This window comes from Primulina huaijiensis, chromosome 14 (genome assembly GCF_012295235.1).
Source record: "Primulina huaijiensis isolate GDHJ02 chromosome 14, ASM1229523v2, whole genome shotgun sequence".
NCBI classification, from domain to species: domain Eukaryota; kingdom Viridiplantae; phylum Streptophyta; class Magnoliopsida; order Lamiales; family Gesneriaceae; genus Primulina; species Primulina huaijiensis.
The window spans coordinates 13,786,789-13,801,587 of NC_133319.1; the positions used below are offsets into that span (position 1 = coordinate 13,786,789).

Sequence of the window (14,799 nt, forward strand, 5' to 3'; positions counted from 1 at the left end):
TATCAACTTGCTACAAGTAAGATATTTTAGAATATAATATTTAAAAAAATATATAATGAATTTATATTGATTAAAAAAAACTAAAATCTAAATTCTAGAATGGTATATTATGACGTTAATCAAAAAAATTATATACTGAGTTGATACACCATTCGACATTAATAAATATTTTAAGTTAATAATATCAAATTTAGAATTATGAATTCACTGTTGTTTAATAAGATAAAATTTATTGTGTGATGATTGGAATGAATAAGAATAGAACAAAGATAAGAAATGAATTGTTTGATAACATAATAATTTTTCTCAGTGTAATATGTCTAATGAATGATGATGCAATCAATAAATTTTCCACCGAAACGAAATAACAATTCAATTTGAAACATCTAAAAAAATTAGAATTATATAAGATGAATGATATTTTAGACTTTTAGTTAAATGCAATCATATAAATGAAACTTGTTAATATATTAAAACTTAACTATTATGATCATACTTATATTTTTATTTATGTATGAAATAGCAATTCAATTTAAAATATACAAAAAAAATAGAATCATGTATTATAAATTATTATTTTGATAATTAATATTAAAATTATTCAATAAAAATAACTAAATACTAAAAACAAACTAAAACAATTTATTTGTTTTTTTTTTTTCTTGAATATAAATTTGGTAATTGATTTTATGATTGTGTTATTTTATTTTATATTTGGAAGTTAGAAATATTTCGGGTTATTCAAAGATGTACTGAGCTTATGTTTTTTTGGTTCTTCAATTCATGGTTTTGATCATTGAAGAATGAATTTAATATTTTTTTTATCTTATTTTAGATTTAGTTTATAAAATACATTATCTTATATACTCGAACACGATTCTATCTTTAAAGTGCTCTAATCAAACTCAAACTCGAGTTCAATTTATGTTTGACGAACTCAATAACAAGACGAACTCGAATCAAACTCATTAAACATTATAAACGACATATTCCTGAACTTAGTGATTTAAAAACGAGCCGGAACTCGTACCTCAGAATAAAAGCTCGAACCAAACTCAAATTTATATATATCTTAAACGAATAGAGATCGAGCTTGATCCTATTCGACTCAAATTAGTTTGTTTACATTCCCATTTATATGGAAAAAGTAGCAGCATTTGGTTAAATTGTCCATGTTCTATTTCCAAATTTCAAACATATCAAAAACATGGATGTGCACACACAAATGATGAAATTCGATTCTTATACTGATATCATACTCAAATGATAATATAAGACATTGTTTTTAGACTTGACAAAAAACCCCTTGGTCATTCAGGAACCTCGATAATTTTTGCAACTCCAAGCTGATCTAGCTGAAGGTTCAATGCAGTTATCTGCTTTCGTAACTTCTCTCCTTTATCAGAAAGATTTGATACCACAACCTGCACATTATACAATCATAACAGTAATAGGTGAATGGTTTTCTAAGAACTTGAAACATATATATGCGTGGCATAAGTAGAAGAGCTGATACCTTATTAGCTAATAGCTGAGACAAGCGATTAATTTTATCCCTGATTTCCTTCTCTGATGTCTCAATGACAGCGGGAGAAGAATTCCTCTGAAACTTATTTACATCCTTGGGATTAAATGCATACTCTGTCCTGCTTAGATAAATGAGAGTTTTATCATAGGACAATCATTTGATCATATCACGGCGGACCACATAAAAAGAGAAGGGTAGCAAAGCAATACCCATCGACATTTTGTTCACGAGATGGTTTTGTGGATGCATTCCCATAGAATGTGCTTGCCTTTAACCTGTATAAAAAATAAAAGTTCTCAGAATTTTATTCACAAATGCAGATGCTATACACAAAAATCTACAGAATAGCTACATCAAAATTAACTGAAATTTTTACAAAATTGTGGTTGATGGTGCAGATCATAAGATTTAGCATTCATGGAACTTGTGCATCCACACAGTTGATAAAAAAGCCATGCCTGCACTTTAAAAGGCTAGACCATATCAAACGGTTTGGAATTTGAAGAGCGTTTACCTTCCCACTTCCTCTTCTGCCTCAACTTCTTGTACAGGTGCTGTTTTGGAGAAGAGCAAACTATGTTGGCTTACTCCGGCTATGTTGAGAGTTTCAAGGAACTCTACATGAGCTTTGAGAGCTTCCTCCCTAAATAAAATGATAGTGAGTGATCAGAATTCTGCACTATAGCTCATGAATTACGCATAATCAACAGAAGGGGATACAAGGCAAACAACTTTATATAATATGTTAAAAATAGAAGACCTTACATGGTATGTTGGCGATCATGCTCTTCAAGCAACTGCTGTTGAGTGGGAGATATGTCAAATCCTTGTTTGGGCAAACTGAACAGATCCCGCAGATCCTGAAAATTTAAACACAAGAATGGCCTAAATACTGAAAGTCTATCCAAGCATCAATATGATGTTTGGATCACCACAGTTGCTTCAACGGAAATACAGTACAATTTACCACCAGATACAAACTAAAGAAGACCAAAAGCAAAAGTACTTTATATTTATCGAAATTGAAGGATAAAGGTTTTTCGGGTAAAAAGAGATGGATCTAGTTATTGTTGATAAGTGTGTTGCCATTGACAGAGAATACCCAAACTTCTACATATAGATTTATGGACACTTAATTTAAAAACAGTGGAGAGCAAAAAACAAATGAAGACATTTTGTTTCACAGGGTACATACAATTTAAGTTTAAACAGATACCTGTTGGCTGAAATAACGAGTTTGTTCTTTATGTTCAGTTGCACTTCTGAATAATCCTCCTTTGAATACCTGGATGATTCATTTCAAAATAATTAAAATAACAAAAACAAAGAGCTGAAAATAAAAAGATAACATAACCTTAGAAACGAGAATGAAGTAAAGCACCATCGTACCACAAAAAATTTAGCAGGAGAATGCATTGGAATATTTGTGCAAGATATGCAAAAAGCTCCACAACGATGAGAGCAACTTAATAAAATTACATACATTGTCATATAGCCATATTTCTTATAGTATCAGGTTGTTGAGAAAAACGAAAACAGAAAAGGGCCCAAGATAAAAATGCTATGACAATCAAGCTGAAGATGGAAAGGCAATTCGCACCCAAAAAGTGAAACAAATAAGATTAAATATGTTTACCTGTTTTCTGTAAATTTTCTCTTCTACAGTGCCACATGTCATCAATCTGTACACAATAACATCCTTATTCTGCCCAATACGATATGCACGATCAACACTCTGGTTATCAGTGCTGCAAAAGTTGAAAAATTAACAGCTCTTCCAGAATGATTGGAAACAAAACAAGCTTATATATAAGAATTCGACAGGAGAAAAACATAAACTTTTCTGGCATAAATGAAGAGAACCATTCTCCAAAAAATTGATATTATAGGTTGTCCCAAAAGCTTACAACCATTGTTGACAAACACTTTAAACATGAACCTTGGATTCCATGCAGGATCAATCACGATCACACGATCTGCATTTGTAAGTGTAAGGCCCAATCCACCAACCTGGGAAGTCAAAAGAAAGATTGGTGCTCCACGACCCTCTTGAAAATCCTGGAAAATAAACAAATTAAGACACAAAATGGAAACCACAAAATAATAAATATAATTTCATAAGCAAAGCAAACCTTAACAATTTTAGCTCTGTCACTTGCTTTGGTAGTTCCGTCTATCCGCATGTACTGATAGTCGTTGAAAATTAAAGATTCCTGAGTTGCCAAATGTGGTTAAAGAATTAGGAGTGCCAACTGATGAAGAGAGAAAATGAAGATGCATGGGCAAGATGGTAAATGTGGGAAAAGGAGAAAATTAAAAATGGAAGAGTCCGGAGAGGGTCAAGGATGTAAGCCAATTAACGAATAAACATTGAAAAGTTTGCATTTTATTATTGATGTCTTTTGAATATATTTTAAACTATAAAGCAACTCTAACTTTCCCCTGATTGTAAATCCCACAACTTTTCAGTCCTTAAATTAAATGTACACTGTTGTAAACCCAACATTTTCTGATTAGTGTTTGTCACACTTGATGCTACTTTTGATGTGAGTGCATCCAAGCTATTTTCGAAAGATTAACTTGACACTCGTTTACGTGGGCTTTGATGTGGTGCATCCCATCTATTTTCGAAAGATTAACTTGACTTTCGTTTACGTGGGCTTTGCAGACTAAATGGAGCGGCTGGCCATAGGGGAGATGTAGAAATAATTTACCCTCCAAGAAATATTATCCCACGCCAATAAGAAATAATTTCAGGGGCAAAACTGTACTTTAAACCTCTCCCATATTATCTTGGTTAATGAGAATACTTATCCTTTATAGGTTCTAGTTTCCACATATCTGCACAGGATTACATGAATGCAAAGAAGTAAAATAGGGGAGATGTAGAAATTTAATTCTAATAGATTTACCATCAAAAAAGCCCCGATGCATGCTGTGTATTTACTCATAGTGACAGCACTATTGAATAAATTGCTTCTCTCTCATTACCAAAAACTTCTGACAAAATCTTGAGAAACCCTCACACATAAAGCCGTGTTATAATTACTATCACATGAAAATATGGATGAAAGTGAAAACTAATATCACATATCAAAAACAAAAGGGGATAGAGGGTACCAATTAACAGAAATCAAGGGAAAGTGATCGCAAATATAGCATATAGGTGCCTAATTAAGCTCTAGTGAGGTCCATGACAATAATTGTCATCGATCTGGCACTAGAAGTAAATTAACTGAAGTAGGTCATCGATCTGGCACTAGAAGTAAATTAACTGAAGTAGGTGAGTAAATAGAGAACTCAAACAACAGCATGATCTTTAACAAAGCAAATGAACAGAATTCCGACCAACTTTAAACTCACCTGAAGTAAATTAAGCATCTTTCGAGTTTGCGAAAATATAAGTACATTATGTCCTTTGGGAATTAAATCACCCTGATAACAAGAAAAGCAATATCACATGAAGCCATGTATTTGCACATATAAGTACATTATCAACAATGGGGAAGTCCTTACCAGCAAAGATAATACAAATGATATTTTGCAAGAGACGTCTTGCTTCTCTACAAAGTCAAATCTTTCAGTAACATCTGCAATGTGCATTGCCAATTTTTCAGCAACACGATGGTCTTCCTGATTCATAACTGAGTCCATCCCTTCTAAAACGTCTTCAGCAGCTCGTTTTGTCAGTAGAAGTGGATGATCACATATTTTTTTTAAGATCTGAGTCCATGAAAAATCAAGAACATGCTTTTATGCATTAGAAAGAAAAGGTCAATTACATCAATGCACCCCATTAGCATAAGTCAGAGCTTTATATTCATGTCTGCAACGTATGAATACATACATGTCTTCTTAAGCAAACAGTTTCTAGTCTGAATTAAACAATAGCGAGAAACTGGCATGAATGTGAAGAACAACAAGATGTATCGAATCTCTATGGTGTATTGAATTAGATATATACCTGCCTGCCCAACGACCATAACAAAATTAGGACTAAAAAGTTCGACGAAAAAAGGACAAACCATGAGCAATAATCCTTGGTTCTATTTATTCTTAAGCTGTTTTGCACACATGGAGTTCCTTTTTCAGAGATCATGTCATCAATGAGTTTTAAACTACCAAACTGCAAGCGACTAGAGAAAGATGGTGAATGCTATTCCATATGAAAACTCTAGTGTTCATGAATACAGGTCAAACTGAACTTTAAACTAGAACTTACTTAATTTCAAGCTACAAAAAAACCGTTTTTGTTGGTTAATTAAGTAATATTTTATAACCTTGTGAGAAAAACATGTGACAAAAGAACAATTAAATATACCAACCCATAAATTGTCAAGCGAACACAAGAATCTTTCAAAAACTGTAATGATTGAATAATACCATTTAACTAAAAGCAGTAAAAAATAGAGTGAGCATATTACCGTGAGTGCAGCAAGAGGGGAACCATCACAGGCTGAGATGACAATCTCACTCTTTAAGAAAGCTTCATAAAGTTGCCGCTGGATTTATGAAGATTACATGTTTAACATAAGCAAAATTTTCTCAAACAAAATATATGTCAAGTGATAGAACAAACCTGAACATCGTACCTGACATTGAGTTAACCTTAGCCAGATTACTATCTCATTCTTCTTGGACAGTGTGGTATTATCACTAAATACCTCAGATTTCATACGTCTCAAAAAATATGGTTGAATGCAGTCTCTCAAGTTCTAGCACAAGAACAAATAGAGATAACATATATGTATCTCACATAGAAAGAATTTTGAGCAATAAAAGGCACAAGCTGAGGGAAACAGTTTAAGTTTGCAGAAATAGAAATGATAAACTTGCACAATACCTTTCCAAGCCCAACTCTAGCCATATCAATTAACCCAAACCAAAACCAATATCTAATAAATGGAAATGCCACTTGGGTCATTTTTGGATCAAGAGAGGCATATTATCAACAAGAGACACGGTATAACAATCGGTTTATTTAAAACCAGACCATCAAACAAAAATTGCAGGATAAATGAACCAACCAGAAAGGAGTGAACCAAGATGTTAGTAAGGGCACACAAAGTTTAAAATGGCGGTTAAAATAAAAATCAAAGGGCCAATGTATGTTCTGTTAACAATGATAATGAGTCTTTCTCCTTTCTCAAATGTCACAAGCATATTAATTTAACCTCAACTGTCATGTGTATTTACTGTTTATGACACTACACGAACCAAAAAACGAACATAGATTTGCATAATCATAATTAACAAAGGAAAGGAAAAGAAAAAGATCGAGTGTTAGCAATTCAACCATACAAATGTTGACAAGAATACGTAAAGATGAAGCTGTCGCAATAGCATCAAGAACACAGAAAATACTAGGAGTGATAAAAAAATTTGATTCCTTTCATTCATTGGATTGCATACTCAAATAAATTCCTTATACGAAACTAGCGATCACCTTTGCAACCGATGAACCAATACGCTTTTCCCGGTCAGAGGCATTTTTCTCATTTCCTCGACTAATGAAGTACTCATATTTCTCCTTAAACCTGAATATACAAGTAACAGGAGACTATAATTAACTCCTGAAAGCAAGTCCACTACCAATTGGAAACAGGAGAAAAGCCACAGATTACTCGTTTTTGTCGCCAAGCAGCTCAGGACAGCAAAAATTAAACAATGCCCATAGTTCCTATATTCAATATGAGAGATGGTGCCGTCATGTACAAATCATTTCCTTAATGCTTCTCATATGTCAATAAAATTATTAGTGAAAATCAACAACTTAAGTATGTCCTATGGTGACAGAAAATAGTACCTTAAGATTGTTCTGCAGTGGTGTGCCACTGATAATGATACGATGACGACAAGGTATCTGAAGTAAACTTTTTGCCCTTTGTGTACTTGGATTTTTTATAAGATGGCCCTAAAATTTAGATAATTAAAAACCTCGTAATAGGTATAATGTAGAGTTTTTATGAATAAAAGAAAGGAAGCACATAACACTGAACAAAAATAATAATTTTGTCATTGCATGTCATAAATCAACAAAATATAGACATACCTCATCAAGAATCATATAGTCCCATGTCGCTTCATCTTCTTCTCCATCATAACCTTTATGGTAATCTCCACACAGGGCTTTTACATTATTCCTCACGATGTCATAAGTAGTTAGAAGAATACCTTTGTCCTATGAGATATCAAATGGAAAAATATGTCAAGGTCTATGTTGCTCGCATAAGGTCCAGGAAATTAATATGATACTGATACATGATATGACAATTTTCAATATTAAAATACGGGATTAAATTTTATATTTACACAATACATGATTATATAAATGTATTAACAATCACAGTAGTTACAATTTACACTATATATTCACATTATTAACAAATTCAAACATAATATATTTTGATAGGAAACATATATTTTATTTAATCCAAAGAGACCATTACAATAATAAGCGGATGAGTTTTCCGCGAAATAAGAGAAAATACAACAATTAAGTCAATACTGACAAACTTCCAATCCCTAACCACATCTGAGATAGGTAGATGACCCAATTCTTTGATATTTCTTGTTGAATGCGCTACCCTGAATTTCAGCACTTCCCAAACTTTGTCTACCGAATCATACGAGTCGTTGAAAATTCTGTTATTTCTCTCGAGCCATAACGTCCAGAACGTGAAATGAACGACCATATACCAGAAAGTCTTCACTGTAGCCCCGTCCGGATCCATGATGAACATATCTTTGGCCCTCCTCGGAAAAATCCAAAAGAATCTCAGCTCTTGCATCACCTTAATCCAAACGCTTCTTGAAAACGAACAATGTACCAATAAATGATCCTGATCCTCTTCGTGGTTTTGACATAAGCACCACCACTGTGGCCGTAAAGCACATGATGGCCATCTTCTTTGCACTAAATCAGAGGTCTGCAGCTTGCCCAGAGCGACATTCCACGAGAAAATTTGAATCTTTTGCGGGATAGGCACTTTCCAAATATGTTTATATGGGTAGAAGACAGGAAAGTTATGGAAAGGAAAAAATGACTCGTAAAAAGAGAGGACAGAGAACAAACCCGTAGAATCCCCCAACCACACCCTACTATCCTCCGCACCCAACTCAATTCTGACCGAATGAAGGACTCCCAGTAAATCACCAAACTCCCTCAGCTCTATCTCATTAAGATGTCTCCTAAAGCGCACGTCCCAACGATAGTCACGACTTACTCCTAAATCAAAAACCTCAATAAAATTTCGAATTGGTTTATTGATGACGGTGCAAATCCTAAACAAAGAAGGAAAGCGTTCTTTGAAAGAAAGACCCCCTCCCCCCCCCAAAACATCCTCCCAAAACCTAATGTAATTACCCCCTCTCAAAACCAACCCACTCGACTGTTGAATTGCCGGGAAAGAACAAGAAATAAATTTCCAAGGGCTTCTGAAAGTCGCGTTTCTGACCAATCCCAAGTCCCATCCATTCTCTTGAAGACCATAAGTGCTCTTAACGACGTTCTTCCACAACTACTCCTTTTCCTCTGTCCCTCGCCACCACCATTTCCCTAGTAACGCTTTGTTTCTCCCATAGTTGTCAAGGGCGCAAGGCGCACCGAGGCGCACAAGGGCTCTGGAATTGCCGGGAAAGAACAAAAAATAAATTTCTAAGGGCTTCTGAAAGTCGCGTTTCTGACCAATCCCAAGTCTCATCCATTCTCTTGAAGACCATAAGTGCTCTTAACGACGTTCTTCCACAACTACTCCTTTTCCTCTGTCCCTCGCCACCACCATTTCCCTAGTAACGCTTTGTTTCTGCCATAGTTGTCAAGGGCGCAAGGCGCACCAAGGCGCACAAGGGCTCTGGAGCCTGAGGCGCAAGGCGCAAGGCGAGACGCGCGCCTTATCGAAGCAAGGCGCACATTTTTAATTTTTTTAAAAAATATATTTATCTTAGAATAATATATTAAAATATGAAATAATTATGTGTTTGTGTTTGGGTTTGGGTTTGGGGTTGGGCTGGGCCTTTTACATTTTAAGTTACTATTGTTACTGAATTTAAAAAAAAACAATCTCAGGCGCGCCCGAGAGCCTTTCCAAGGCAAGCCCAGGCTTTTGCGCCTGGGGCCCACGCCTGGTTACGCCTCTCGCCTCCAACCAATATTCCCCGATCATAGCCCTTCCCTATCTTTTGGTCTGCATAGTTGGTCCCATCCAACAACATGACAACTCTTATCCCCGTCCGCTCCATCCCACAAGAAGTCTCGCATCATTTTTTCCATAATTTTTGCAACTTTTGCTGGCACCCGAAACAGGGACATGTAATAAGAAGGCATTGCGCTTAACACAGATTTGATCAGTGTCAACCGACCACCTCTGGATAAGAACGATTTCTTCCAACTTGAGAGTTTTTTTGTCATTTTTGCAAGGACAGGTTCCCAAAACTCAAGAGTCAAAGGTTTCCCTCCCAATGGTAGCCTAAGATACTTAATCGGCCAGTCATCTTTTTTGCACCCAATCGCTTGGGCCAAGCAAACCACTTCGTCTACCTCGCAACTAATCCCCAACACCAAACTTTTTTGAAAGTTGATCTTTAATCCCGATTTCAGCCCAAATAATTTGATTATTTCCACTAATTTCCTCACATGTCCTTCCGTTTGTACTAAAAACAATGTATCATCAGCAAATTGAATATGCGAGATTTCCAAATTACCCCTACCAACCACCAGTCCTCTTACCTCATTCAACACCTTAGCCCTGTCAACCAACCTTCCCAAAGCATCAATGACCAGGTTAAAAAGAAAAGGAGACAAAGAATCTCCTTGTCGAAGTCCTCGTTCCCCTTTAAATTTCCACCTCGGTTTTCCGTTAATAAAGATCGAAAACGAGATGTTAGACACACACCCTCTTATCAAAAACTTAGCTTTCGTTGTATTTGGAACAGCAAGATATGCTCGTTGACCTTATCAATGCAAATTTGCATTTTCTTTTCTAACAGAGTATTCTATTTGAACTTGTAAAAGTAGCCAACATACATACATCAACAATGGCATAGTTTATGACTACTTTTAGAAATACCCATGCATAACAGGTCACGGACACCGTCCAAAGTGGTTAATACATCAGCTTATTTGGGTGAAAATTAAAGATGGAGTTCACTGTTTCTCATATTGCATAAATTAAAAGGTGTCTATAGATTGAGAAGGACCTGAAGCACATATTGAAGTTCATAATGTCGAGTTTTGGCGCATGTTGCAAAATATCTGTCAAAAAAGAAGAGTCAAACCAAGATATACATCAGAAAGCAAGTTTACAGGGAAGGAGAGAGTTCAATTAAGAGATGTCATACTCTCTCGTTTTCTCAGATAGCCCAACAACTGACAGCTCACTGACCCAATGGGTTAACAGGGTTTTTGGAGCTACAACCAATACTCTCCTAATTAAATTGGAGTGAAAAAGTCCTGCTATAAAGCCACAAATCTGGAAAAAAAAAAAAAAAGGAGGTAGAGAGACCAATTAGACGCGAGGTCATTCTGGAAATATATAAATATTCAAGTATTTTCTTCACCTGCATTGTCTTTCCAAGGCCCATATCATCACCTAAGATACCACCCTTACCCATAGAATGAAGAGACCAGAGCCACTTTAGTCCTTCACGTTGATGAGGAAATAGCATTTTAGCAATTTTACTAGGTAACCTATATGTATATTTTAGACCACGAAGAGTGAAATCATCTAAGTGATCATCCAATCCATCCTCCTCAGATTCACCATCAGATAATTCAATAATCTTCCCCTGCTTCCCATTCACTTGTTTAACATTTTGCCGTTCACCCAAAGCCACATAATGTTCCGACTTACTAAATGTTTTTTCTCTTTTCAAATGGTGAGGACGAGATTCTTCTGAATTGGCCCTCATAAGTTCACTGTTCTTAAGCCCTTCAAGATGATACATGGTTCTATTGGTCATACCGACACAACTGTGAGTGTCAACATCAATACAAAATTCTTTTTTCTTTTGATGCTCATTTCTAACAGCACCTCCAACTGCAGCATCTTTGAGTGAACCTTTCAGGAAATTAGATGAAAGCAAAGATGAAGACATAGCACTCTTATTTTCAGGGATGTTGTCTTCTATGATCACATCATATAATTTACTTCTCGTGAATTCTGTGCAATCCTTGACCAAACCTGCCTTTTTAGGAGGAACCATTTTCTTCTCAATAGAAAGTACCTCAAGCCTTGAGCTCAAATCATTTAGTATATCCCGGATTTCACTTCCAGAGCTCTCACATGCTTTATTTACCTGAACAGGTGAATCAAAATCTGAGATCCCCTCAAATTTTGGCTCTTCAGCTTTTGCACAACTTTTTTCAGCACCAACGTCGCTGTCATTATTCACTGAAATTTTACAAAGGCGGCGCCTTCCTTCAATTTTTAGCTTAACTGGTTTTCCTCCTGCAATTAATTTACTCAATCATTTACTAAAAAAATAATGTCTGAAAGAATTGAACATTTAGACTGGAAATCAGCAACATTGGCAAAGAGCAATATGTTATTGTTAAGATAGTTCCCCATTTCAAAGATTGATTAGCCCAAAATCTATTCAACTATGAGTCATCACATAGTAAGCATCAATACAGATGAAAGATATGATGGAAAATGGGAGTTCAATACAATTAGAAAGCTGCAAATAAGATATCAAGAGTACCATTGTTATGATCGCGGGATTCAAAAGCAGTAGGATTTATCTCATGCGCATTTCCATCTTCTTTAGCAGACAAATTGCTTTCATGAGGATAGGAGGATTTCACTACAGTTGTCAAAAGAAACACAAATGAATAAATTCACTATATATAGCAAATTCAAAAACAAAATATGTATGCATCAAATATTGTGGATGTTTGTGACAGTGAGCGATATTGAGATACGGAGAGAGAAATGATAGATGAATAACAATAAACTATCTAAATGGATGAATAATAACCATACTATCTATTTTTTGGAGAAGTTTTGGAGGTGGACCAAGAAAAATGATCGATTATGTCAATATTCATGAGGCAGAAAGAAGGAACATAACACCATACAAGAAATGAGGCACGTACTTGTATGCATTAAATCAAACATCATGTTGAATGCTTCAAATCCTCATTAGGTCAGGAAAAATATTAGATTAGAGTTGAAGTCGGTAGATTTACTTACTTCTATCATGTATGTATTGAGTTGAGTATGCTTTCATGTCTATAGATTAGAATTCTAACTTTCAAAAGATATGACTAAATTTAACTAGTGTCCCCCCATGCACTAGCAAGTAAAGGTATTTCTAATATAAAAAAACTAAAGGTATTTCTTAAAACTTAAATTGCAATGCTTTGAAAAGAGTCAAAAACAATCCAAGAAATAAGGTTGTACTAGCATCAAAGCTTTTCATAAAAGATTTGAATTGGCGCTCATTAGTCTTTAAAATGTAACAGACTTTAACACAAAGTGAATCATCTATTTAAAATCAATAGCCTATGCTAAGATGTATATTTTTTTTGTATTTGGGGACGAAACTTTATGTGGTGCTCAATAACATTGGACATATTAAAAAGTTTTGCTACGATGGCAAAATGTCTTAATAAATATCGATACAATCAAAAAATGACACAACAAGCACCGACTAAGCCCAAGATATGCAGAATTCCGGTGAAGACAAAGAATCAAGTAAAAAAGTAACAACACTCTCATGTCAAGACATAAGCAACTTTCTGATTCTACATCTCTGCCAACTAAGAACGGAAATATGTCAAGGATATTAGTCGCATATCAGCACATGTATCAAAGACAAAGTGTTACCATAAAAGGGGTGGTATCAAGTCTTACTTCAACATTCATATTTCTAAATCACGTGAAAGATTTGTTCATCAGATATTTTGGCTAAGATAGGTATATTTTTTCAAGAGTGGAAGAAAATAGAGTGTACAAGAATTACACCAATTTCTAACATCTATAAAATATAGTCTTCTTAATTTTTTGCATTTTTTTTGTTTAATTGATGTTGTTCATTTGCTCAATCTATCGGATCCATACTACCATAAGAATATAGCTTAAACATACTCCGCTTTACCTAGATGTAACAAAGTCTTGACTGGCTTTGTGACAAAATAAAGTTTTACAATTAATTTTGAAAATTTGTCATGATTTATTCATGCACCACTGGACCATTATTCATCTTAACTAGGACCAACAAATACAACAAAAACAATTATTTTGAAATGTGGATAGATTATCATTGCATAATACAAGGATGCAAGGCGTGAAAGCTATGGAACGAGAACAGTAGATACCATGAGTGGGAGATGGGGAATCAAAATCAGTAATGCCAGCAAATAAATTGGGAGAAGGATCCTTGCGCTTTGACTCCAAGTCTCCACCTTTAACAAACCCTTCTCAAGTTATTTCAACAATGTTATTAGTTTGCCTTCAAAAATTCCAGACAAAAAATATTTAACTTCCAAAAAAAGTTTGAAATCGCTGTTGAACAGAAAAACCTTGAATAGGAGGAGATGGGGTGTCGAAATCAAATCGAGGAACCTCTTCATTAACTCTGACAGATACAGATACCGTCGATTGGGTCTTACAGTCATCATCATTCAAAGGCACTGTTTTTGACAAAACAAAATCAGAAAACATAAAATATAATCAACAAAAACCCATCACTAGAAAAAACCTCGAAATGAAGAAGAGGAAGACGGGGGTTTTCTCATAGACTGAGAAGCGGAGCGGTCCAGGAGAAAGCGATTGTGCAGCTGGTTGAGGCTTAGTGCCGGCTTCTTCTCACCATCCGCCATTGATGATCACTACTGTGTTGGCGCTCTGAGTGAAGATTTGAAATTTGGAATTTGGGAATCGGAAATGAAGGGGGCGATTTTTATATCGCATCTTATTCGGAATATTATTTTCATTTATCAATTTTATTGTTGTGTGTATTGTGGATTATGATATTTTTAGTCAATTATATTTTGTTGAATTGATTATAGTTTTGTAACTATATTTTTTTAATCAATTTTAGTCGTTATTCACAAAATAATATAATTAAATGACCAATTTTTTTGTTTAATTTTGGTAAATACGTAGCTAAAAAATTATCGAGTTATAACAAACTTTTAAATATTAGATTAATATCTGGATTTTTGAGTTGATTTTCAGCAAAAAAAAAATATATGATCTTTCGTAAAATTGATTTTCTTTTTTAATTTTTTCAAATAATTCATTTCTTGAGGCATGATATAATCAATG

At 34.7% G+C, this 14,799-nt stretch overlaps 1 protein-coding gene across 2 annotated transcripts; it reads right to left on the bottom strand.

The window, feature by feature from the left end:
* Positions 1 to 1,100: 1,100 nt before the first annotated feature.
* Positions 1,101 to 14,455, bottom strand: LOC140957299 (protein CHROMATIN REMODELING 24-like). 2 transcript variants are annotated; one of them, XM_073414494.1, is made up of 24 exons: positions 14,231 to 14,455; positions 14,052 to 14,162; positions 13,848 to 13,934; positions 12,230 to 12,331; positions 11,087 to 11,976; positions 10,868 to 10,998; positions 10,727 to 10,781; positions 7,581 to 7,709; positions 7,335 to 7,442; positions 7,153 to 7,208; positions 6,975 to 7,065; positions 6,121 to 6,243; positions 5,953 to 6,030; positions 5,045 to 5,251; positions 4,892 to 4,963; positions 3,661 to 3,741; positions 3,468 to 3,586; positions 3,165 to 3,276; positions 2,745 to 2,813; positions 2,294 to 2,388; positions 2,043 to 2,171; positions 1,738 to 1,803; positions 1,517 to 1,646; positions 1,101 to 1,424 (listed from the first exon to the last, which is right to left on the bottom strand). In XM_073414494.1, exons 1-24 carry the CDS (start codon positions 14,349 to 14,351, stop codon positions 1,311 to 1,313), a joined length of 3,276 nt encoding a protein of 1,091 aa, XP_073270595.1. In that variant the 5' UTR covers positions 14,352 to 14,455; the 3' UTR covers positions 1,101 to 1,310. The 2 variants fall into 2 exon arrangements, with proteins under 2 accessions (XP_073270595.1, XP_073270594.1); XM_073414493.1 differs by having other exon boundaries at positions 13,848 to 13,946.
* Positions 14,456 to 14,799: the final 344 nt, after the last annotated feature.

What these genes read in the sequence shown, in the direction of transcription:
- LOC140957299 (XM_073414493.1), bottom strand. Translation starts at nt 14,351, where the DNA reads ATGGCGGATGGTGAGAAGAAGCCGGCACTAAGCCTCAACCAGCTGCAC. An exon ending in TTGGTTCATCGGTTGCAAAG is followed by an intron (nt 6,244 to 6,974) that starts GTGATCGCTAGT and finishes TTCTTGTGCTAG; the next exon opens with AACTTGAGAGACTGCATTCA. An exon ending in ACAGAGCTAAAATTGTTAAG is followed by an intron (nt 3,587 to 3,660) that starts GTTTGCTTTGCT and finishes TTTATTTTCCAG; the next exon opens with GATTTTCAAGAGGGTCGTGG.